The 27,378-nt window shown below is 36.0% G+C and overlaps 1 protein-coding gene and 1 pseudogene across 3 annotated transcripts in view; both read right to left on the reverse strand.

Moving 5' to 3' along the window:
• Positions 1-27,378, reverse strand: part of ERP44 (endoplasmic reticulum protein 44) — a 93,616-nt gene continuing 66,238 nt past the window's right edge. For both annotated transcript variants that reach the window (XM_079112260.1, XM_079112259.1), the window contains 3 exons: positions 26,776-26,917; positions 2,441-2,543; positions 1-229 (listed from right to left, as the gene is read on the reverse strand). In XM_079112260.1, the coding sequence (XP_078968386.1) occupies positions 128-229; positions 2,441-2,543; positions 26,776-26,917 (347 nt within the window). In that variant the 3' untranslated portion in view covers positions 1-127. The remainder of the gene's footprint in view (positions 230-2,440; positions 2,544-26,775; positions 26,918-27,378) is intronic.
• Positions 5,693-9,778, reverse strand: LOC306645441 (ribosomal protein eL22-like; annotated as a pseudogene). Its single transcript has 2 exons — positions 5,973-9,778; positions 5,693-5,938 (listed from the first exon to the last, which is right to left on the reverse strand). The product of its transcript is annotated as a ribosomal protein eL22-like (transcript).

Below are 27,378 nucleotides of genomic sequence, written 5' to 3' on the forward strand. Positions count from 1 at the left end.
AACCCAAAACTTCTTTCAGTTTATTCAAAATAAAAATACACATAGAATTATGAAAATATAGGTTTACTATTTCCACCACGTAAGTTGATGTTGCTGTTGAAAGGCTTGCAAATTGTTTTTCAAGTTTTTAAAGCTCATCTCGATCCCTCAATAAAGTATACCTATATTCGCTGGGTGCTAGCTTCTGGAAGGAGCTCTCAGGTGGACTGCTTGCTACATCCTGGACTTGCTACAAAAGAAAAAAATGAGACATTTTTGTACCATTATACTTTATGGAGTTAAAATATTTTATTAAGAGTATTAGATGAATAGTGTTGCCTTATAATTCTTTCCTTATTAATCGATAAAACATAGCAAGAGTACCAAAGGCAAGAGTTAAGTTTGAAGCCTTGATTTCCTCATTTAAAATGTCCTTCCTCTGATTCTCGACAGGCTGCACAACCTGAGTTTGGCCCAACCCTCCCCTCTTACAAAGGATTGCTAAGACAATGGAAAGCACCTTACTCTGTAGATACAGCTCTTATTTATCAGTTACTCAGATGCCAGAAATTATTCCAGCTCAGTTTAAATAAGGAGGGAAAAATATAACACACTGAAAGAATTTAATTTATGCAGTATTTTACTTGTATACCAGAAGACCAAAATATATGGCAAAACTGTAAGAGTGACTTCCAAACATTCTAAAGAAAAGGCAGTGTAGTCTTTCCCTTATCTCCTCACGAGCAGGCCTGAATGTTGCCACTTTAATATCCCCTATAATGAACAATGGGCACACAGTGCATGTATTGCATATTATATATATTAGCATGTTCTCATTAAAACAGAAAGTAAGGTATCTACAAACTTACTATGACTTTGTGATAGTCTACTTCTCTGGTACATTTTTCAATTTTGCTGAGATACATGTTTGGATTAATTAAGCTGAAATTATATTACTATAAAGCAAATATTTACAGTATTCAGTGCCCACTGGGTATTAGTACACAAAGATGAATACACAAAATACAAGGAGTTCATTGTCTAACGGAGAAGCAGAAACACATTAGGACACTACAATAATGGTAAACCACATCTTTCCTAATCTGATAGAATGCTAAGCAGGCCTTTTCTGAGAAAAATAATCACCCTTGAGTTACTGCCAATAACCAGTTTGCCTCCTTCTTGCTATCTAAGAAAAGTCTAATCCCCCATTTTTCAAGGAAAAAGCATGTCATCAGATTCTCAAAGAGAACTCATGACTCTGAACCTTATGACTTTAAAAAATTGTTTTTAATTATATTTTTTCAGTTGTTGATGGACACAATACTTTTATTTTATTTATTTATTTTTATGTGGTGCTGAGGATTAAACCCAGTGCCTCACCTGAGGTAGGCGACCACTCTACCACTGAGCTACAACCCAGCCCCTAATCTACTTTTAAATAAGGTAAATTCAGATTTTATTTTTCTTTCATCAATGGAGGTTCTTTGGGCAAAATAGAGGAGGGTTTGTGGTACATGTCATTTCCCTTCTGAGTTTCATGGTATTAGACATGCTATAAATCATAATATATCAAAATGCAAATTTAGCACTGGTTAGTAAAGCAGGGACATAGAGATAACTTGTAAAAGAAGTTACAAAGTAGAAAGAGTAAAATTCTCATGTTAACCATTTTATATATATATATATTTTTTTTTTTTTTTTTTTTTTTTTTTTTTTTTTTTGATACTGTGGATTGAAAACCCAAGGATTTTTAACCACTGAGCCACATCCCCAGTCCTTTTTATTTTGAGCCAGGATCTTGCTAAGTTGCTTAGGCCCTCAATAAGTTGCCAAGGCTGGCTCTGAACTTGTGATCCTCCTGCTTCAGCCTCTGAAGTCACTAGGATTACAAGTGTGTGCCACCATGCCTGACTAAGCATATTTTAACTAAGAATGTATGTATACAAATAAAAGCAAACATTTTGATAAGTAGTTGTGAAGCATTCTAAAATTCTAAATAAGTTCTGAGTATTACCAATACTTTATTCTTGAAAAACTCTTAAAAGTCGTTATAAGAACAGCAAAAATCATTGCTTTCTTTATAGTATGTTCAATCTTCCTAGACACAGGAAGGCTTGAACAATCACTAGAATTCACTGACTTCAGTGACTTATCTGCTCCCAACTCCTACTTTTATCTGAAGCCAACTGTATCTAACTCTTTTATAGTCATTTTCTGCAGAGGTCATAATCAAACCACCTTAGTTTAGATGATCTAGAAACTATAGTGTAAATATTTCACATTTCTAAAGCCCTAAGGTTTTTAAAAGTAATTTGAAAGCAGCATAATTTGTGTGTTTTCTATAGTGTATTCAGAATTTCTTTACACAGATACTCAGAAGTTAATACTCAAGTCAACTCAGGAACTTCACATCCTCTCTAAAAAAGAGTTCTCACTGGAAAACAAGCAGGAGTCCTACCTCTCCTGGGGCTGTATCAGTTGGGTCAGGTCCATGATGGAATTCTCTGTGCAGTTTTCCAGAATGTAAATCAAAAACAAATTGCTTCAGTTTTCCAGGAATTCTAAAACCAAAACAAAATAAAAATAGTTTAAACTGCTGAAACACATATACCTCTATTTTACCAACCTCACAATATTTAAAAAAAAAAAACTTAAATTTTTTTTTTTATCTACAATCACATCAATGCAACCATAACTATTACAGGACAGGTATATGTCAATATGGTTGTAAACACAGCATCTAGATACTGAGTGTACTTGTTTCATACATATTTTTCTGTGCTTTTTTTTTTTTTTTGGTACCAGGGATTGAACTCAGGGGTACTTAACCACTGAACAACATTACCAGTCTTTTTATTTTGAGACAGGGTCTTGCTAAGTTGTTGAGGCTGGTTTTGAATTTGCAATCCCCCTGGCTTACTCTTCCAAGCCACTGGAATTAAAAGAGTGCACCACCGTGCCCAGCTCTATGCCTATCATTTTAACAGACACATTGTAGGCTGTCAAAATGCTGTATCCAAATTTACTTAACCACACTGTTTATGACTGGGCATTTATATAGTTTTCTTAATTTTATATATATATATATATATATATATAAAAAACTTAAAAACCTAGGCCCTGCAAAATCACATTAAAAATAACAGGAAGGGTTCAAGGAAAAAATAATGTTAGGAGTTATCTTAAACTAAGCAGTTTTGCATAAAGAGCCTACAACAAAAATACTAGTACCACTCAACCTGCACCATCACTTGAACCCAGTGCCCCTCGTAACCTTATCCTGGAGCCTGTGAAATGCAGGTCCTTGAAGGCATTCACTGCTAGTAAGAACCAGTTTCATGAAATTAATCTGAACCAGGTGTAGTCGCCACATTTTTTCCTAAACATACGTAGAAACATCTTCACAACTGCTTCAACCACACATGTAGCCTCACTGAACAGTTTAGAAGCAAAGCACTGAGGCTGGAGTTGTGGCTCAGTGGTGGAGCACTTGCCTGGCATGTGGAGGCCCTGGGTTCAATTCTCAGCACCACATAAAATAAATAAATAAATGAATGTCCATGACAAAAAAAAAAGTATGTGTATATATATATATATATGCAAAGCACTTCTCAAAGCCATTAAGTGAACTTTTATGTCTACTAGAAAGGCACTACTACTTGATTTTCAGTTACTTTGTTTTATTTTGGAGATCTTCATCAACCCCTGAGTCATTGTCTTTAACTGTGAAAAAAGCTTAATTTCATGGTTTCAAAACATTCTGAGGAAAATGATAGATGAACCAATACAACTCCACTCTGGACATGGACATTATTCCCTTAATTACCTACCAATTATGTAGAAGCAAATTTACAACACAGAGACATGCACTGTGGCAGAATAGACCATAATGAATTAAGCAGGCTGGGGAGATAGCTCAGTCGGTAGAGTGCTTGCCTTGCATGCACAAGGCCCTGGGTTCGATCCCCAGCACGGCAAAAAAATAAATAAATAAATAAATAAATTAAGCAGATTTACATGAGGCTTTTTTCTTTGTATTTATTTGAGTTATAGCTGATAAACTAGGATTGCAGTGTTAAAAGAATAAGAACTTTTGACAAAATGTGGGCAAATCATACCCAAAAAACATAAGTCAATTTCTGCTATTGTTCTCTGAAGTCTTGCTAACATGTTTTTTTTAACTGAAATTTGTTTTGCTAATTTGGTTAAGAAAAAGGTACCTGCATTTTAATTTACATTTTTTCAGAAATTAAGTATTTTCTTTTCATTATTTGTTTCAATTTATATTTCTGCTTATATGAATTATCTTACCTTCTTACTGAGATGTTGGTACTTTTAAAAATTCACTATATATTTAAACAGAAACACTCTTTTTCACATCTGTTGTCAGAATTGCAATGTAGTTCCACACACACTATCATTCCTTGGGTAGAACTGACTCTTTAAATCATTTCTTGTAGCAAAGAATAGTTGGCTTGTGTTAATACTGCCAGTTTCTTTTTCTTTTTATCCTCTCTTGAGGTCCTGGAAGTGCTCTTTTTCCCCTTCAATATCTCCCACTGAGATTTACCAACCAATAACTTCATTGTACAGTCATTTTGGCTCCCCACTAGCTCCAATGCAACAGAGACCAGCAGGTGCCAAATGCACAGTTTACAAATACAAATGACTGTCAGGTAGCTGTATTGACAGACTGCCTTTGAAAGGTTCTCTGGTGTTGAAGTAATTGCACATGCACCAGAGATAAACAATGAGAGAAGATCAATTTAAATTTAATCTGACATCATATACTGTCACCCATAGCAAAATGCTGAAATAATATCTCTAGAAACGCAAATGGTCTATAATGTTTAAGACAGAGGTCCTGCTAGTTTGGTTTCATAAGGTCCAAAGACTATCACAACTAATACAGTGTGAATTGGATTTGCTAGTCAAGAAATAATTTATGAATGATTCAATCTTAAATGTGACAAATTCATAGAGAACATTCAAGACAGATTTTCCCTAACTTGATTTTTCCCCTCTTGTCAACAGACTAAAGAATTGTGAGCAAAAGGCAAAGACAGGGAGATAGGACGAATCTGAAGTGATGGGCAGAAAAAGAGATTACACAAGGGCTCTTAAACAGCACCTGGCCACAAACTATCCATCATTATTAAGGAGTAACAATCAGTGAACAATAAATGGTCAAGAAAAGAGACAAAGTGGTAATCTGCTGAAAGATCCTTACCATAATCAGCAAAATTATATTTTTGCAAATAATTTTCCTAACCAGGACATCTAAGTGTTCTCTTCCATCCTCCACTTTTCCTTTGTTTACAATTCTTTATTTTTAGATGAGGCAAAACACAGTGAAACACACAAATGTTAAATGTATGAACAAGCTTTGACAAATGCATACAGGAGTTATTTTTATTATTTAAAAAAATTTACATATAGTAGATAATTTACTTTTTTTGAGAACAATTTTCTTATTCACTGATAGTCCATCTTTAGATGTTTCTTTTCTATGTACATATCATTTGTTTTATTACAGAGCAAAGCCGTAGGGCTGGGGTTGTGGCTCCAGTGGTGGAACACTTGCCTAGCATGTGTTAGGCACTGAGTTCAGTTCTCAGCAACCACATATAAGTAAATAAAATAAAGGTCCATCAACAACTAAAAAAAAAAAAAAAAAAAAAAAAAGCAAAGCCCTAAAAAGGGAGACTAGTTAGTCCTCAGACTTAGATCCACCTTCATCCTGACTAATCTGGAAATAACAAAATTTGTCTCTTTGTCAGACAAAACCACACAAAGCCAATCACGAAGATTATTCTTCTTAAGGTATTTCTTGGTAAGATATTTCAAATACCTCTTAGAGGACTGTTTCTCAGAAACAACTGTGATCTTATTCTTGAAGCGTTCAATGTGAACAACATTCTGTTTTCCCACTGACTTTAACCTTCTCCCTCAGAAACTGTTAATATTTTAAAATAGAGAAAATGCAACACTAGGGAAGAAAACCCTAGATATTCACTAGGGAGGGTACCAAAATTTTCAGAATCAAAATTCCCTTCTTCTATGAGACGAGTAAGGTCCAAATTAAACTTCCAGGTTGTTCTCTTAGGCTTTCTGTCTTTCTGTGGTGCCATCTTGACAGTTGGCCATGTGACCAGAGAACAATAATTCACTTTTTTTCAAAGTTCTATAAGCTTTAACATATACCAAGAATTTTGTTACCACTTCCACAAAACCAGGTAAGGACAATTCAACACCTTTTGTAAACTCAGACCTTTCCTTTTCCACTAACTCTTGGCAACTACTAATCTGTCCTCTCTGTTCCTTCAGTGTTATATACATGCAATCATACATATGTGATCATGAGAAGGGCTCTTACCCTTAGCACACCTCTTTAAAGGACATTCATTCATTCTACTGCTGAACAGTATTTCATGGATGTATATACAATAATTAGTTTGTCCATTTACCCACTTAAGGGCATTTTGGTTGTTTCCAGATTTTGGTGATCATGAATAATGCCACTACAAACACTTGTGCACACATTTTTTTGTGAATTTTATTCCTTTAAAATAAATACTAGGTCAAATGGTAAGTATATGTTTAACTTGTTAAAGAAACTGCCAAACTTTTTCTAGAGTGGCTGGATCATATGCAATCTCACCAGCAAGGACTGAGAATTCCAGTGGATCCACATCCTAGTAAACATTTGGTATTGTTATTATTTTAATTAAGGCATTCTAAAGAAATACAATAGCATCTCACTGCAGTTCTAACTTGCAATTCTGTAAGGACCAATGATGTTGGGCTTCTTATGTGTTTATTTGCTATCTGTATATCTTTTTTACATTCTAATGATTTTCAATGATAATGAAGACCAATTTATTAATTTTCTTTTATGAATAGTGCTTTTGATATTCTAGGAACTCTGTTTAATGTCAAGCCATGACAGTTCTCCTATATTTAGTCCTAAGAGTTTTCTAGCTCAATCTTCTACACTTACGTCTATGATCAACATTTTTTAGGGGGTGGATACCGGGTTTGAACTCAGGGGCACTCAACCACTTAGCCACATCCCCAGCCCTATGTGTATTTTATTTAGAGACAGGGTCTCACTGATTTGCTTAGTGCCTTGCCACTGCTGAGGCTGGCTTTGAATTCACAATCCTCATGCCTCAGCCTCCTGAGCCCCTGGGGTTACAGTCTATGATCAATTTTAAGTTGATTATTCCTGAGAGGAAATTCTTTGGTATGAGGAAGTTCAATTGGTGCAGCATCCTTTGTTAAAAAGATTATCTCCTCTGAATTGCCTCTGAATCACTAAAAAAATAAAAAACATACTGCGTCTATATTTCTAGACTACTATGTCCCATACAATGTACCTATTCTTTCATCAATATTCACACTTTAATTTCTTTTGTCTGGCTAATTGGTCTGGCTAGAGTTTCAAGGACAATGTTGAATAGAAGTGGTGAAAGAGGACACCCCTGCCTTGTTCCAGTGTTTAGGGAGAATGCTTTCAGTTTCTCTCCATTTAGAATGATGTTCTCCATGGGCTTATAATAGATAGCCTTTACAATGTTGAGGTATGTTCCTACTATCCCTATTTTTTCTAGTGTTTTCAGCATAAAGGAGTGCTGTATTTTATCAAATACTTTTTCTGCATTTATTGAAATAATCATGTGATTCTTAACTTTAAGCCTGTTGATGTGGATGTTGATATCTGGATGTTGAACCAACCTTGCATCCCTGAAATGAAACCCACTTGATCATGGTACACTATCTTTGTAATATGTTTTTCTATGTCATTTGCTAAAATTTTGTTAAGAATTTTTGCATCTATGTTCATTAGGGATATTGGTCTGAAGTTTTCTTTCCTCAGTGTGTCTGTCTGGTTTTGGTATCAGGGTAATATTAGCTTCATAGAATGAGTTTGGAAGGGCTCCCTCCTCTTCTATTTCATGGAATACTTTGAGGAATATTGGAATGAACTCCTCTTTGAAGGTCTTGTAGAGCTCAGCTGAGAATCCAACTGGTCCCAGACTTTTCTTTGTTGGTAGGCTTTTGATGACTTCTTCTATTTCATTGCTTGAAACTGATCTATTTAAATTGTGTATGTCCTCCTGATTCAGTTTGGGTGAAGAACTCAAACTATCCCTATTTGCCAATGATATGATTCCATATTTACAGGAACTGAAAAATTCCACCAGAAAATTTCTAGAACTCATAAATGAATCAGTAAAGTGGCAGGTTATAAAATCAATGCTCATAAATCTAATGCATTTTTATTCATAAGTGATGAATCCTGTGAAAGAGAAATAAGGAAAACTACCCCATTCACAATAGCCTCAAAAAAAAAAAAAATACTTGGGAATCAATCTAACAAAAGAGGTGAAAGACCTCTACAATGAGAACAACAGAACACTAAAGAAAGAAATTAAAGAAAACCTTAGAAGATGGAAAGATCTCCCATGTTCTTGGATAGGCAGAATTAATATTGTCAAAATGGCCATACTACCAAAAGTGCTATACAAATTCAAGGTAATTCCAATTAAAACCCCAATACATACCACATAGAAAAAGAGCAAGCAATCATGGAATTCATTTGGAAGAATAAGAGACCCAGAATAGCTAAAGCAATCCTTAGCAGGAAGAGTGAAGCAGGGGGTGTATCACAATACCAGACCTTCAACTATACTATAGAGCAATAGTAACAGAAACAGCATGGGATTGGCATCAAAACAGACAAGTAAATCAATGGTACAGAATAGCAGACACAGAGACAAACCCACATAAATACAGTTTTCTCATACTAAACAAAGGTGCCAAAAACATACAATGGAGAAAAGATAGCCTCTTCAACAAATGGTGCTGGGAAAACTGGAAATCTATATGCAGCAAAATGAAACTCAACTCAAAATGGATCAAGGACCTCGGAATCACACCAGAGACCCTGCACCTTAGAGAAGAAGAGGTAAGTCCAAATCTTCATCATGTTGGCTTAGGACCAGACTTCCTTAACATGACTCCCGAAGCACAAGAAATAAAAGCAGGAATCAATAATTGGGTAGATTCAAACTAAAAAGTTTTTTCTCAGCATAGGAAACTATCAACAATGTGAAGGGACACCCTACAGAGTGGAGAAAATCTTTGCCACACATACCTCAGATATACCACTAATCTTCAGAATCTATAAAGAACTCAAAAAACTCTACACCAAGAATAGAAATAACCCAATCAATAAATGAGCTAAGAAAATGAGCAGACATTTCACAGAAGAAGACCTACAAGCAAACAACAGATAAATGAAAAAATGTACAACATCTCTAGTAATAAGAGAAATGCAAATCAAAACTACCCTAAGATTCCATCTCACCCCAGTTAAAATGGCTATATCAAGAATACAAGCAATAGGTGTTGGCAAGGATGTGGGGGAAAAGGTACAATCATACATTGCTGGTTGGGTTGCAAATTAGTGCAGCCACTATGGAAAGTGGTGTGGAGATTCCTTAGAAAACTTGGAATGGAACCACTATTTGACCCAGCTATCCCACTCGTTGGCCTATACCCAACGGACCTAAAATCAACATACTACAGTGATGCAGTTTCAATGTTCATAGCTGCTCAATTCACAATAGCTAGATTTGTGGAACCAACCTAGATGCCCTTCAATTGATGAATGGATAAAGAAACTGTGGTATATATATATGCAATGGATATTAGCCATAAAGAAGAATAAAATTATGGCATTTGCAGGTAAATGGATGCAGTTGGAGAATATCATGCTAAGTGAGATAAGCCAATCTCTCTCTGATAAGCAGATGATGATACATAACAGGGGGTGGTAACAGGGGGAGGCAAGAATGGACGAAGAATGGATTGTATAGAGGAAAAAGAGGGGTGGGGAGGGAGTGGGGGGAAGGAAAAATAATGACACAAACATCATTACCCTGTGTACAAGTATGATTACACAAATGGTACCACTCTACTTCGTGTACTACCAGAGAAACAACAGTTGTACTCCATTTGTGTATAGTGATTCAAAATAAACAAATAAAAAAGAAAAAAAGAAAAGAAAAAATTTTACATACTTAATTACTTTAGTGTCTTAAAATCAAAGTGCACGAACTTTGTTTCTTTTCCAAAACTGTTTTGGCTTTTGTAGTGTTGTCTTTCCACATAAATTTTAGAATCATCCTGTCTAAATCTACAATGAATCTAGCTGAAATTTTGACTGGGTTTATATTAGGTCTATATAGGTCAACCTGGGGACAACAGATAACTGTACTGTGATCCATGAACACAATGTATCACCTCATTTGTTTTGGTCTTGGATTCCTTTCCTAAGTATTTTATAGTTTCTATCTAGCATACAGATCCTACACATATTTTATCAGATTTATAGTAGGTAGGTTTTTTTTCCCTCTTTTGGAACTAATAAATGGAACTTTATTATAATAAATATTTATTTATAATAAATGGAACTTTTAAAACTTTTGCTTTCCAATTGTACAGTTAATTAAGAAAAAACATATATTTTTTAAAATTTACTTTTATTGTAAACAAATGTTATTGTAAACATGTTATTTCTGTTTGTACATGGAGTAACAGCATACCATTTGCATATTCATACATTTACATAGAGTAATGATGTTTGATTCATTCCGTTATTTTTTTCCTCCCCCTCCACCCCTCCCACCTCTCTTTCCCCTCTATGCAGTCCCTCCTTCCTCCATTCTTATCCCACTCCCACCCCCCATTAAGTGTCATCATCCGCTTATCAGTGAGATCATTCCTCTTTTGGATTTTTGAGATTGACATGATATTAACATGATATTCTCCAATTTCATCCATTTGCCTGCAAATGCCATAATTTTATTATTCTTTATAGCTGAGTAATATTCCATTGTATATATATACCACAGTTTCTTTATCCATTCATCAATTGAAGGGCATCTAGGTTGGTTCCATAGTCTGGCTATTGTGAATTGAGCAGCTATGAACATTGATGTGGCTGCATCTCTGTAGTATGCTGATTTAAAGTCCTTTGGGTATAGGCCGAGGAATGGGATAGCTGGGTCAAATGGTAGCTCCATTCCAAGTTTTCTAAGGAATCTTCACACTGCTTTCCAGAGTGGCTGCACTAATTTGCAGTCCCACCAGCAATGTATGAGTGTAGCTTTTCCCCCACATCCTCTTCAACACCTATTGTTGCTTGTATTCTTGATAATCGCCATTCTAATTGGGGTGAGATGGAATCTTAGTGTAGTTTTGATTTGCATTTCTCTTATTGCTAAAGATGGTGAAGATTTTTTCATATATCTGTTGATTGCTTGTACATCTTCTGTGAAGCGTCTGTTCATTTCCTTAGCCCATTTGTTGATTGGGATATTTGTATTCTTGGTGTAGAGTTTTTTGAGTTCTTTATAGATTCTGGAAATTAGTGCTCTATCTGAAGTATGAGTGGCAAAGATATTCTCCCACTCTGTAGGCTCTCTCTTCGCATTGCTGATAGTTTCCTTTGCTGAGAGAAAGATATTTAGTTTGAATCTATCCCAGTTATTGATTCTTGCTTTTATTTCTTGTGCTATGGGAGTCCTGTTAAGGAAGTCTGATCCTAAGCCAACAAGGTGAAGATTTGGACCTACTTTTTCTTCTATAAGATGCAGGGTCTCTGGTCTGATTTCAAGGTCCTTGATCCATTGAGTTGAGTTTTGTGCAGGGTGAGAGACAGGGGTTTAGTTTCATTCTGTTGCATATGGATTTCCAGTTTTCCCAGCACCATTTGTTGAAGAGGCTATCTTTTCTCCATTGCATATCTTTGGCACCTTTGTCTAATATTAGAAAATTGTATTTATTTGGGTTTGTGTCCATGTCCTCTATTCTGTACCATTGATCTACCTGTCTATTTTGGTGCCAATACCATGCTGTTTTTGTTACTATTGCTTTGTAGTAGAGTTGAAGTTCTGGTATTGTGATACCCCCTGTTTCATTCTTCCTGCTAAGGATTGCTTTAGCTATTCTGGGTTTCTTATTCTTCCAGATGAATTTCATGATTGCTTGCTCTATTTCTGTGAGGAAATTGGGATTTTAATTGGACTTGCATTGAATCTGTATAGTACTTTTGGTAGTATGGCCATTTTGACAATATTAATTCTGCCTATCCAAGAACATGGGAGATCTTTCTACCTTCTAAGGTCTTCCTTAATTTCTTTCTTCAGTGTTTTGTAGTTTTCAATGTAGAGCTCTTTTATCTCTTTGGTTAGATTGATGCCCAAGTATTTTATTTTTTTTTTGAGGCTATTGCAAATGGAGTTGTGTTCCTCATTTCCCTTTCAGCTGTTTCGTCGCTTGCGTATAAAAATGCTGTGGATTTATGTGTGTTGATTTTATAGCCTGCTATTTGGCTGAATTCATTGATAAGGTCTAGAAGTTTTCTGGAGGAGGTTTTTAGATCTTCTAAATATAGAATCATGTCATCCGCAAAGAGTGACAGCTTAAGTTCCTCTTTTCCTATTCTTATCCCTTTAATTTCTTTAGTCTGACTAATTGCTCTGGCTAGAGTTTCAAGGACAATGTTGAATAGAAGTGGTGAAAGAGGACATCCCTGTCTTGTTCCCATTTTTAAAGGGAATGGTTTCAGTTTTTCTCCATTAAGAATGATGTTGGCCATGGGCTTAGCATAAATAGCCTTTACAATGTTCAGGTATGTTCCTACTATCCCTATTTTTTCTAGTGTTTTGAGCATGAAGGGGTGTTGTATTTTGTCAAATGCTTTTTCTGCGTCAATTGAAATAACCATATGATTCTTATCCTTAAGTCTATTGACATGATGGATTACATTTATTGATTTACGAATGTTGAACCATCCTTGCATTCTAGGAATGAACCCAGTTGATTGTGGTGCACAATTTTCTTAATATGTTTTTGGATATGGTTTGCCAATATTTTGTTAAGGATCTTTGCATGTATATTCATCAAGGATATTGGTCTAAAATTTTCTTTCCTTGATGTGTCTTTTCCTGGTTTGGGTATGAGGGTGATATTAGCTTCATAGAATGAGTTCGGTAGGGTACCCTCCTTTTCTATTTCCTGGAATACTTTGAGAAGTATTGGAATGAGTTCTTCTTTGAAGGTCTTGTAGAACTCAGCTGAGAATCCATCTGGTCCTGGGCTTTTCTTGGATGGTAGATTTTTAATGGCTTCTTCTATTTCATTGCTTGATATTGATCTGTTTAAATCATGTATGTCCTCCTGGTTCAGTTTGGGAGGAGCATATATCTCTAGAAATTTGTCAATGTCTTTGGTAGTTTCTATTTTGTTGCACTACAGATTTTCAAAGTAGCTTCTCATTATGTTCTGTATCTCAGTGGTGTCTGTCGTGATATTTCCTTTTGCATCATGTATTTTAGTAATTTGAGTCTTCTCTCTCCTTCTCTTTGTTAGTGTGGCTAAGGGTTTGTCTATTTTGTTTACTTTCTCAAAGAACCAACTTTTTGTTATGTCAATTTTTTGAATAGTTTCTTTTGTTTCAATTTCATTGATTTCAGCTCTGATTTTAATGATTTCCTGTCTTCTACTACTTTTGCTGTTCTTCTGTTCTTCTTTTTCTAGGGCTTTGAGCTGTAATGTTAGGTCATTTAATTGTTGACTTTTCATTCTTTTCTGGAATGCGCTCCATGCAATGAATTTTCCTCTTAGTACCACTTTCATAGTGTCCCAGAGATTTTGATATGTTGTATCATCATTCTCATTGACCTCTAAGAATTTTTTAATCTCCTCCCTGATGTTTTTTGTTATCCATGTTTCATTCAATAGCATATTATTTAGTCTCCAAGTGTTGGAGTAATTTCCTTTTTTTATTTTGTCATTGATTTCTACTCTCAGTCCATTATGATCTGCTAGAACACAAGGCAGTATCTCTATTTTTTTGCATTTCCTAAAGGGCTGCTTTGTGGCATAACACATGGTCTATTTTTGAGAAGGTTTCATGTGCTGCTGAGAAGAAAGCATATCCACTCCTTGATGGATGGAATATTCTATATATGTCTATTAAGTCTAGGTTATTGATTGTGTTACTGAGTTCTATGGTTTCTTTGGTTGGATTTTGTTTGGAAGATCTATCTAGTGGTCACAGCAGTGCATTAAAGTAGCCCAGAATTATTGTGTTGTGGTCTATGTGATTCTTGAAATTGAGAAGATTTGTTTGATGTACAGGGATGCAGCATTGTTTGGGGCATAAATATTTACTATCGTTACATCTTCCTGATTTATGGTTCCCTTAAGCAGTATGAAATGTCCTTCTTTATCCCTTCTGACTAACTTTGGCTTGAAGTCCACTTTATCTGATATAAGGATGGAAACGAAAAATATATTTTTTTAAACTTAACTTTGTATCCTACTAAAATAAAATCACTTCTGAGTTCTAGTTTTTTAATAGACTCAGTGGTAATTTCCACATAGACCATCATGTTATCCACAAAGAAAGTGAGTTTTATTTTTTTCTCGTTTGAATGCCTTTTATTGATTTTTCTTTTATTTTTAAGTGTACTTGCTAGGACTTCTGGCATAATACTGAATAGAAATGGCAGTTTTCAACTTTAAGCATTCAGTCTTTCACTATTAAATATTAGGTACAGGTTGTTTATAGCTGCCCTTTGTAAGATAGAGGAAGTATTTTTTTTTTTTTGAGGATATTTCATGCTATTTCCCATAATGGCTATACTAATTTATATTACCACCATTAGTGTACAAGTTTCCCTTTTCTCCATACTAGCACTCGTTGTCTTTGTGATGAAACCTTTTCTAACAGGTGTGAGGTCAATGTCTCATTGTAGTTTTAATTTCCATTTTCTTAATGCTTTGTATTGAACATCTTTTTTCATATCTTTTGGCTACTTTTATGTTATCTTTTGACAATGTTCAGATCCTTTGTTCATTTGTTTTCTAACTATTGAGTTCCTCATATTTTGGATATTAATCAATTATCAGGCATGTGATTTGCAAATATTATCTCCTATTTCATAAGCTGTCTCTTCATTTTGTGTTTTTTGCTGTGCAAGAAGCTCTTTAGTTTGATGAAATCCCAATTGTCTCTGCTTTTGCTGCCTGTGCTTTTGGGGTTGTATCCACAAAATTGCTGCCTGGATCAATGTAATGGAGCTCCCCCTACATTTCCTCTAGTAGTTTTACAGCTCAGGTTTTAAGTCTTCAATCCATTTCGAGTTGATGTTTGTGTATGGTGTGATATAAGGGTCTACGTTACTCCTTCTTCGTGTGGATATCCAGTCTCCTTCCACTTTTCCCAGCACTATTTACTGACAGACTGCCCTTGCCACCACTGCTGTTAGCACCTACAAAAAAAATTAACTGAACACAGATGAATGGATTTCTTTCTGAGCTCTCTATTCTGTTTCATTTTTCTATGTCTGTTTTCATGCTAGTGCCATGCTATTTTGATTATTATAGCTTTAGAAAATATTTTAAAATTAGGTAATGTGATACCTTTGGTTTTTTTCTTTTGTTTTGTTTTGTACTCAAGATTGCTTTGGCTAGTCAAGGTCTTTTGTTATTCCAGACAAATTTAGGTTTGTTTTCTGTATTTCTGGCGGGGAGAAAATCACTGGTAGGAAGTTCAAAGAATCTATACATCGTTTGGGGTATATTTTTCATTTTAACATTAGTAATTCTTCTAATTCACGATCAAAGATATCCTCCCATTTCACTGTGTCACCTTTGATTTCTTTCAGCAATATTTTATAGTTTTAGTGTACTAGTCTATCACCACCTTTTCTTTTTAATCTTTTCACTTTTTTGTTTTGTTTTTGTTTTGCAGAATAGGAACAAAACTAGAAGTGCTCTACCACCACTGAGCTACAACTCAATCCCTTTGATTATTAATATGTGTGTGTGTGTGTGTATATATATATATATTTTTTTTTTTTTTTTGAGACAGAGTTTTGCTAAATTTAGCAGGCTGGCCTGGATTTATGATCCTTCTGCTTCAGTCTCTGGAGCTGCTGGGATTACAGGTGTGTGCCACCACACCTGGCTCTTTTCTTTCTCTTACCTATTGTGCTGGTTAGGACTTCCAGTACTACATGGGACTGAGTGGTAAGAAGAAGCATCCTTGTCTTTCAACTTTTCCCCACTGCGTATAATCTTTACTATGGGCTGGTTGTACATGAGCTTTATTATTTATTACACTGAGGTACATTCTTTGTATACCTAATTTGGTGAGAGTTTTTATCGAGAGAATATTGAATTTTGTTGAATGGTTTTCTGCATCTATTAAGATGATCTTCTGGTTCTCATCTTTCACCGTGTTAATGTAGTATTATCATAATTACTAATTTATTTTGTTGAACTATCTATCCTTGCAACCCAGGGATCAATCCTACTAGATCATGGCAAGTCAACCTTTTAATGCCCTACTGAATTTAGTTTGCTAGGACTCTGTGAAGGATTTTGTATTTGTTCACCAAGGACACTGGTCTATAATTTTCTTTTCTTGCAGTGTCCTTGTGTAGCTTTGATGCCACGGTACTGCTGGTGTCACAAAAATAGTTTGGAAGCTTCACTCTTCAATTTTGGGAAAGAGTTTCAGAAGGCTGACATTAAATCTTCTTTAAAAGTTTGGTAGAATTCAGCAGTGAAGCCACTGGGTTTTGTTGTTGTTTTTAAATGGGAGACATTTTATTACTGATTCAATCTCCTTACTTCTTATTAGCCTGTTGAGATATTCTATTTGTTCATATTTTAGTCTTGGTAGGTTGTATAGATCTAGGTTGTATGGAGTCTGTTTCTTCTGGTTATCCAAAGGAAGTTTCCTTATATTCCTAGTTTGCTGGGCATGTTTTAAAAATCAGAAATAAATATGGGATTTTGTTAAAATTTTTTTCTCCATCTACCGTATTATCATGGGGTTTTTCCTGTTTATTCATGAATAAGCTGAATTATGACAATTGAATTATGAATGTTAAATCTGCTTTGCATGCTTTGGAGAAAGTCTAGTTGGTGGTGACATATATTATCTTTTTCATATAGTGCTGGATTTAGTTTACTAATATTACTTGCTACTTTTTAATTCAACTTATAAACAGCACAATACAAACTTATTTAGAATACTTAAGCTCTGAGTTTTGGATTTCTGGTTCATAAAATAAGAACTGACAGCTTTATTCAACTTCATTGCATTTTTTTTAATAGTCTGACAGACGGGTTTGAATATGTACACATTATTGCATTTAATCATAAAGACTAGCTTTATAATAGCACTTACCTTTTATTAGACACTATTCTTATATATATATGTGTATATATATATATGCATTCACCTGATGCTCACAATTCTATCCTATTGGCTATGCTTTCTATGGAGTTTTTAACTTGGTTTATTGTTTCCTTCATTTCAAGGATTTCTGTTTGGTTTTTTTTCAGTATCTCTAACTCTTTATTGAAATGTTCTTTTGCTTCCCTTATTTGCTCTTTTAACTGTTGATTGGTGCGTTCATTTAATGCCTGCATTTGTTCTTTCATCTCCTCGTCTGCTTCCCTGATTGTTTTAATTATGTACATTCTGAACTCCCTTTCAGACATTTCTTCTGCTGTGCTGTCATTGGGTTTTATTGATATAGTATCTAAGTTTGTTTCGGACATTTTCTTCCCTTGTTTTCTCATATTGGTCAGATGTCAGTGGGACTCAGTAGATTTCCTCTATTGGCTTATAGTGTCCCTGTAGATTTCCAGTGTATCACCTACCAGCCTTCAGTAGCCAGAAGTCTTGGATTAACTTGATAATGTAGTGCTTCCGAAGAACGCTGCCCCTAGCCCGCTACTGGTTCCAGGGAGAGAGACCTGGAGAGGTCTCTTGCTGCCCAGCCCTGGTCCCAGAGGCTGGTTGCAGTTTGGAGGTCTCCACTGGCTTGGGGACTTGTGGCTGGCTCTGTGTAGACAGGCTCTCACTGGGCGGTTTGCCCCAAGAAGCTAGCCTAGAGAGGCGCTTCCTGCCAAAGGGGGCTGGGCTGCTTGGAGAAGTCCCTGGCGCCCTGTGCTGGTCACTGAAGCAACCTGCGGGCAGGCTGGAGCTGGCAGCGGGGTGGGCCGGAGCTGGCCGCGCTGCTTCTGTGCAGAAAGGCTCTCACTGGGGGGGCCTGCACCGCGAGGCTGGAGATTCTGTCCCTGTGGGAGTAGCTCACCGACAGAGTGCACAGAGCTGCCTGGGGGAGACTCTATCTGCCCTGTCCTACTCTAATAAGCCGCTCGAATCCGGGCCTGCCGCCCAGCTGAGCTTCGCTGGGTGGGGGAGACTCACCCCGTGGTTCTATTTTAGTCTGAGTCTCTCAATGCCTCCCCTTCTTGAATCCTGGGTTCTGGAGTGACTGGAGATGCAGTCACCCTCTAGGCCGCCATCTTGGATCGCCCCGTGGAAAAAGCCTGCAGCTGGAGGGGGACAAGGCTGCCTGGAGAGGTCTCTGGCTGCCCAGCCCTGGTCCCAGAAGCTGCTTGCGTGTCGGAGGTCTCCGCTGGCTTGGGGACTTGTGGCTGGCTCTGCGTCAAGAGGCTCTCACTGGGCGGTCTGCCCCGGGAAGCTAGCCTAGAGAGGCGCTTCCCGCTGGAGGGGGCTGGGCTGCTTGGGCTCACAATTCTATAAAGTAGATACCATGATAATTTCCAAGGCACAGAGGTGCTAAATAAATTGCCCAGGGTGATAGAGTTAGTAGGTAACAGAATGGAATTCAAACTTAAGCAGTCTGTGCTCACAGTTTAAGTTCTTTACCATTATGCTATATTGCTTCTTTACTCACTTCAATAAAAGTTACTAAATCTCTCAGAGTTTAATTTGTTTGAGGTGGAAATATTACCTAATGCATACAGTGTATAAAGTAAGGCCAGTAAATTGGCTGGCTATTAGCACTTGATGTCCACTTTACTGTCAGAACCAAATAGAGTAAAAAAAAAAAAAAAAAAATCGATCATCCTTAATCTGAAAATCCAAAATCTGAAATGCTCTAAACTCGGGAACATTTTGAGTGTCATGTCAGCATTCAGAAAGTTTGGATTTTGGAGCATTTTAGATTTTTTGAATAAGGAATGCCCAACCTGTATAAGATCATATCAACTGCAAACAGGAACAATTTTAACTTCTTCCTTTCAGATTTGAAATGACTTATAAAATATAAATTACTAATAAGCAGATAATAAGTGTCAGTTGTATAATAAGTATAAGAGAATAAGAATAAGAATGGTATTTAGGGATCTGCACTGGTCCTTGGCAATTTTGAGCCCTTTTTTTTTTTTTTTTTTTTTTTTTGCGGTGCTGGGAATTGAACCCAGGGCCTTGTGGTTGCAAGGCAAGCACTCTACCGAGCTATATCCCCAGCTGGTATTTAGGGATCTGGACTGCTGTATTCTCCAGTGGCTGATAAGAGAGGCATATTCAGAAAATCGAAATGAATAGGAAAGGCAGCAGTGGTAGGACAAATGAGTAACTGATAAATACTACTACATGTTCCAGATGTGAAGATACAAGGTGTTAAAAGTACTTGAACTCTTAGTATTGTAGTAAGCAACTAAAGGCAAATTAATCAAAATATTTACGGAATGCCTACATATAATAATAAAAATATAAGAAAAACAAAATGTGCCTTTTAAGAAATTCTATCAGTGCAATTTTTTTTTTTTTTTTCCCACTTAAGAAAATTCTCAGAAAGGGGATCAGCAGTCGGGGTGTTTGGGGGAGGATCTACTGAATGATGAACAAAAACTAGATTCTCAAGAGTTAAAACAGATCTTCATATTACCAAAAGCAATATGAAGATTCAATGCAATCTGCACCAAAATACCAATGACATTCTTCCCAGAACAAGAAAAAAAGAGTTCTAAAGTTCATTTGTAAGAAAAAAAGACCTAGAAAAGCCAAAGCAATCCTAAGCCAAAATAGGCAAAGTTGGAGGCATCATAATACCTGACTTCAAATTATATTACAGAGCTACAGTAACAAAACCTGCATGGTATAAGCATAAAAACAGATACACAGATCAATGGTACAGAATAGAAGACAGAGAGACAAACCCATAAAGATACAACCATTTTGGCGGTGCCAAAAACATACATTAGAGAAAAGATAGCCTTTGGTCCTGGGAAAACTGATTATCCATATGTAGAAAAATGGGACTAGACTCTCACACTGCACAAAAGTCAACTCAAAATGAATCAAAGGCCTAGGAATTAGACCAGAAACTATGCAACCCCTAGAAAAAAATGAGCCAACACTATAGGTGTTGGCAATCACTTTCTCAATAGGGCTCCTAAAGCTCAGGAAATAATATAAAAAATTAATAAATAAGATGCATTAAATTACTTCAGCACAGCAAAGGAAACAAGAATGTGAAGATAGAACCTATAGAATTGGAGAAAAATCTTTGCTAGCTACTCCTCTGACAAATGATTAATATCCAGAATATATACAGATCTCAACACCAAAAAAAACAAATTACCCCATTAATAAATAGGCAAATGAACTAAAGATACTTCTCAAAAGAAGAAATACAAATGGCCAACAAATATTTAAAAAAAAAAAATTCAACATCAGTAGCAATTAGGGAAAAGCAAACCAAAACTACTTTTCATCTGTCTCCAGTTAGCGTGCCAGCCATCAAGAAGAATACAGAAAATAAATGCTGGAGAAGATGTGGAGAAAAAGAAATACTTCTACACTGTTGGTGGGAATTATAAATTAGTAATAATCACTACAGAAATCAGTATGGAGGTTTCTCAAAAGACCAGGAATGGATACCACATGACCCACCCATACATCTCCTCAGTATTGTCCAAAATAATTAAAGTCAGCATACTATAGCAATACGGGCATACCCATGTTTATAGAAGCCCTATTCATAATAGCCTAAACTGTGGAACTAGCCTAGGTGTTCATCAATGGATGAAAGAACAAAGAAAATGTGGGTTTTGTATATATATATACACCATGGAGTTTTTTTTTTCAGCTATAAAGAATGAAATTATGCCATTTGCAAGAAAATGGATAGAATTTGAGAACATTATGTTAAGCAAAATAAGCCATAATACTCAGAAACTCAAGGGTTGTAAGTCTTCTTTCATATGTGGAAGCTAGAAAGGAAGAAGGAAAAGAAAGGTGGGTGGGGAGACCTCAAGAAAATCAAAGGGAGCTCCATAGATGAAAGGAACCAGGAGGAGGGAGGAGGAGAGGAAAAGGGAAATTATTGGGGAATGATACTGTCCAAAATATTTTGTTATATTGTTTGCATGTACAAATATGTAACAACAAATTCCATTACTATGTACAATTATAATGCACCAATAAAAATATAGGAAAAAAGTTAAAACAGGTTTTAATGATGAATTGATTTGAATTTTTCTTCTACCTATCCTGAGTTCTTTGTAACTCCAATTCCTGGCTTGCCCCTTCAGAGGTCAGGGAAGCAGGCTAATCTGTCACAGTGAATAACCAAACTGCTGTATTAGTAAGCATTATGGTTTGGATGTGAGGTGTCCCCCAAAAGTTCACATGTGAGACAATGCAGGAAGGTTCAGAGAAGAAATGACTGGGTTGTAAGAGTCTTAACCCAATCAGTGGTAGGGTGTGGCAGGAGAAGGTGTGAATTGGGTCATGGCTTTGAGGTATATATTTTTTATCTGGAGAGTGGAGACTCTCTCTCTCTGCTTCCTGATGATGCAAGCTGCTTCCCTCTGCCACACTCTTCTGCCATTATGTTCTGCCTAACCTGGAGCCCTTAGGAATGGAGCCGGCCTTCTATGGACTAACACCTCTGAAACCATGAGTCCTCAAATTTTTCCTCCTCTATAATTGTGCTGGTTAGATCATTTAGTAACAGCAGTGAAAAAGTTGACTAAAACAGTAGGATACTTGTCTCCTACCACCTCATTTTAATTTTGCTGCCCTCTACCAATGTGCTCACCACAAACCCTTGCTACCATTAATACAGCCAAAAAGCTGCAGCAAACTTCCCAGACTGATTAGTTTGAAGAATTATAAGAATAATTTTCAGTGATTCAGTAATTTGGGAGAAAAGACCTGCAGCCCAGAGGTAGGGAAATCATTATCATTAGAGTAACCTATTACATTTTGGGATGGATCTGACAGTAACAAAAATCTTCCCAGAAATGACTTGGATCTGTCCTACTGCTGCTTTTGTTCCCATCACTTAGATTCCAAAAAGAGTTAAGAACTTTAGCTGTCTGGCCATAATTTTTAAGATGGTTATTTGAAGTTCTTCCATAGTCTCATACCATGTCCCATCATTTATTCTTCTCTGAGGGCTATAGAACATACCTAGTCCAGTCCATAGGTTCAGAAATTATCCCCTATCTTTTCCTATCCCATATATAACCTATTCATTTATATTTGGCAGGAAACCAATCTGTTCAAACAATACAAAAAAATAAATAAATAAAACAAAAAAATCCCAACAACAACAAAAACAAGGATTCATAAATCTGGGATCTAGTTCCAGATACAAGTAAGCAATGGCTTTTCAAATTTCTTTCACATTCATACTGCCACTGCCTTTTACAGGTGCTGAAAATGTCACTATTTTCATACAGAGTTACAGGTTTGGGACTTTGGGATTCACTATACTCTGTGAATCCTTGCTTTGTTACTAATTAGTTGTGAGGCCTTACGAATTGCTTTACTTCACTGAGCCTAATTTGTCTGAAATAAGGAAGAGGTAAACAGAACAATGGTAACCTCTACCTCCCAGTGCTCACCACTGTCAAGGGAGGAGACTATGCCCCATAATTCATTCAGTTTTCCTCTTTTACCATAGTCATATTTCCTCTAGATGACCCCAGATATTCTGAATTACTAAGTAAAAGTAATAGTAATTACAATAATTGATGCAAACTGCTTATCATTTAAGCCTTAATTACCATGCAGCACAATAACTATTATAAAAGCCATTAAATGTGTCAGCCTCAATTTACTACATGTTTTATTTGATTTTAACAACAATTAACGTAGGTTTAGTTTGTAGCTCACACAGCATGTACCTCCTCACAATTTAAAACAATGTTCGAGGGAACAGTGCCTAGAAAGGGAAATCAGTTACCTAAGGGAGAAATTAAAGAAGAAATTTATTTAAAAAAAAAATCTTCAAATATATACCAGGTGGATGGCACATGCCTATAATCCCAGTGACTCAGGAGGCTGAAGCAGGAGGAGTCTACGTTCAAGACCAAACTTAGGAACTTAGCAAGGTCCTAAGCACTTAGTGAGACCCTGGCTTAAAACATTTAAAAAAGAGCTGGGGATGTGACTCAGTGGTTAATCAACCCTGGGTTCAATTCCTGGTGAAAATAAAATTAAATTAAATTAAAATAACATAAATTCAGACCCTTTGCTCATTTTCAATTAAGCTATTCCTTTAGTGTGAAAATTTTTTAGTTTAATATAATTCAATTTGTTTCTTTTTACTTTTGCTTTCTGTGCTTCTGGGGTCATATCCACAAAATCATTTCTTCAAGTGGTTTTACAGTTTCCGGCTTTACATTCATCTTTAATCCATTTTGATTTGATGTCTGTGTATTGTACAAAATGAGGGTCTAATTTCATTCTTCTGCAACATGGATATCCAGTTTTTCCCAAAGTTTCCCAGCACCATTATTGAATGGACAGTCCTTTCCTCACTGTTGTGTTCTTAGCACCTTTGTTGAAAATTAATTGACCATAAATGAGTGAATTTATTACTGGTCTCTCTCGTTTGTTCCTATCTGGTTGAGGATTTTGTATCTATATTCACTAAGAATATTACCTTATAATTTTTTTCTAGTGTCCATGTCTGATACTGGTTATCAGGGTAATGCTAACCTTGTAAATGAGATGTGAAGTATCTCCCTTCTTCAGTTTTTGGGTAGAGTTTGGGGAGGGCTAGTATTAGTTCTCTAAATATCTGTAGCACTCATTGGCAAATTCATCAGGTTCAGGGTTTTTCTTTGATGGGAGACTTTTTATTACTGATTCCATCTCCTTACTCATTATTGATATGTTAAGATTTTCTTTACATTCAGCCTTGGTAGGTTGTATGTATATAGAAATTTGTCAGTTTCTTCTAAATTACCAATTTGTTGGCACAAAATTGCTCCCAGTAGTCTTTTCTCCTTTGTATTTCTATAGCATCATTTTTATTATCTCCTCTTTCCATCTTTAATTTCATTTATTTGAATCTTCACTCTTTTTTAGTTTAGCTAAAGGCTTTTCAATTTTATCTTTTCAAAAATCCAAGTCTTGCTTTCATTAATCTTTTCTAATATTTTTCTAGTCTCTATTTCATTTATTTCTGCTCTGATCTTTACTATTTTCTCCTTCTAACACTTTGGGCTTAGGTTTTTCTTCTTTATGTAGTTCCTTGAGGTGCAACATTAGGGTGTATTTGAGTTCTTTCTTTTTTATGTGTGTTCTTCAGCTCCAGAATTTCTGCCTACCTCCTTCTCTTACTTTCTTTTTTTTTCTTTCTTTCTTACCAGGGATTCAACCCAGGAGCACTTAACCACTAAGCCACATCCCCAGGCTTTCTTATTTATTTATTTAGTTAGTTGGTTGGTTAGTTTTAGAGACAAAGTCTCACTAAGTTGCTCAGGGCCTTACTTCCTCACTAAGGCTGGCTTTGAACTTGCGATCCTCCTGTCTCAAGCTTCCTGAGTCTCTGGGGTTACAGGTGTATGCCAGTACACCTGGCTAACTTTTTCTTAACATATGTAATTTTAATCTCTGTTAATTTTCTCATTTTGATCTCTTACTGTTTTCTGAATTTCACGGAATTGTTTCTCTGTTATTTTCCTGAAGTTCATTGAGTCTCCTTAAAGCAATTCTTTGTCAGGGAGTTCATATATCTCTCTTTGGGCTTAATAACTGGGAGATTATTGTGTTCTTTAGCTGATTTCCCATACTTCTTGTTGACTTGCTTCTTCACATTTCCTGTTGCATTATGCTGATGTCTGCTCATGTGAAGAAGTAAGGCCTTATTTATCCCTGGAGATTGACACTACAGGTATTCTCAGCACACCCAGCCAGCCCTGAGGAACCAGGCTCCAGGTATGTCTCTGAGCCTGTGAAAGGTGACCCCCAAGCAGCTTCAGGTTCTGGAAAGGCCCCAGCACTGGCTGGCCCCCACATCCAGACTTGTCCCATTAGATTTCAGTGCTGGACCATCCCCCATGGATCTGAGCTCCAGACTGCCTCTGAAGACCCAGGTTTCAGGCCATTCTCCAGGACTTGGGCCATCCTTTTTGGTCTAACCTGTAGGCGAGCATCAGCTGAGCGAGGCTACAAGTCAGCCCCAGTGGTTCCTGGCACCAGGCCAGCATCCACTATCCTAGGCTGCAGAACAGTCCTGACAGATGAAGGTTCCTCACTAGCCCTAGAACTAGGCCAGCTCCAGGTTTCAGCAGACCCAGTCTTAGTAAACTTTAAATCCTTGGTTCCTAGCATAATGGCTGTCATACAGAAGACCTAGATAAATATTTAGTGAATTAATAGGCTAAACTTATCCTTTTGAATGTAGGTTAAAAAGTCAATTAAGATACGATACTGGTTTCTAACAACCATTCTCTCTCTAGTATAGGTAAAGCAAGTGCAACTAAGATTTCTCATGACTTCAAATACAACCACTGCCTCTCATTAATTTTCAAAAACAATCTCACCAGGGAGGTGGTACCATCAACCATAGTTTGTGTACAAAGAAACCAGAACAGAGAAGTTTAGTGACTTGCCCAAGTCAGGACTCAATTGTTGGCCTCCTATGCAGTATTAGGACTGAAAATTTTCCATCTAATAATCACATCTCTATTGAAATGTCAGAAGTATATGAGGTGAGATTCATTCTGAGAAAGGACTTAAAAATCCTCTTTGTGCAATTTAGACTTTTGAGATTTAAAAAAAAGAGGGGGCATTTAAATTGAATTTTAAAAGACAAAGTCTACATTGTTGCTTAAATTTTTTTATATCTTAAGAAATTCTTCTGGGCTAGGGCTGCAGCTCAGTGGCAGAGCACTTGCCTAGTACATGTGAGGCACTGGCTTTAATCCTTAGCACCACATAAAAATAAATAAAATAATGGCTTTCTGTCCACCTACAACCACAAAAGAATTTTTTAAATAAAAATAAATTAAAAGAAGAAACCTTTCCACTTTTAATCACTATATTTAACGTCTCTGAAAGGTGATAAAAATTCAGTATATATACCAATTAAAAGGTTTACACATTTACTAATACTATGAGGATCTGAGAACAGAACCAGAAAGTTTACCTATTCTTGGAAAGGTTCATAGCTGTGTGCCATTAGAATTGTCTAGTGATAGCAAAATTGTGATACACACACACACCCTAAAAGTTCTTGCTAGGTAGAGTCACAAGTGAATAGCAATATTACCAATTTCCTTTAACCTGACCTAGGATTATAACCTGTTTTCCTTGGTGTATGTCAAACTCAATGCAAAGCTAATTTCTCATAGAATGCACCTTTTCTTTCAGAAATTAGTTCCAAAGAATTAATCACCAATCACCCAAATGTTAATTACAAATCCCAATAATCTAATATTGGTACTTCTATAAGGATCTATCATAATTCTCATAGTTAATTATGCCAAGCTATATATCACTCACTTCAATTTCTTCCATCCAACTAACAAAATATTACTGTTAGAACATGAGATTATTTGAAATATTGAAAAATTGTTTTAAATTCAATTTTGAGACACATATCAATAATTTTTAAAAAGCAAAATGTGAATACTTACAATACATCCTGAAAGTCTCCAAAAACATACATGTGCCTAAAGCTGTCAATAGCTATTACAGGACAATCTGCAGGAGTTTTCTGTATATGCAGAAGAGGATGTCTAAATTTGTCACAATCTGCATGTAAAAAGTTTATTGTACCTTTGAAAGAAATAAAATTTTAATAGATTAGAATTTTTCATTGTATTCTCTCATGATTAAAAACTCACAAAAACTGACATAACAAAAAACAATATTCTTCTGAGTAACATAGATCAGAAAAACTAAAATCTAAATACTAGAATATCTTAAAAAAAGGTAGGATTTTAATTCTAATTCTCAGGTAAAGAGTATAATTTCCTTAGAAATAATTTTAAAAACTCAAATTCAAATATTATAGTGAACTTTTTATTTTTGTAAGTGGGCAATTATCAGCTCTGAAGGTTACTCAGTTCTGGGCAGGGAGTTCCTAAAAAGATATATGAGCTGTTCCCAAGAGATCCTCTTCATTCCAGCTCCTCACAGCTCCTATTGGCAGATTTTTAATTTAATTCAACCTCAAAATATTTACTAAGTGACTAAAATGGGTACCTCCATATAATGCTGTTAGTTTATTTTACTTG

This window comes from Sciurus vulgaris (genome assembly GCF_902686455.1).
Source record: "Sciurus vulgaris genome assembly, chromosome: 15".
In the NCBI taxonomy this organism is placed as follows: Eukaryota; Metazoa; Chordata; class Mammalia; order Rodentia; family Sciuridae; genus Sciurus; species Sciurus vulgaris.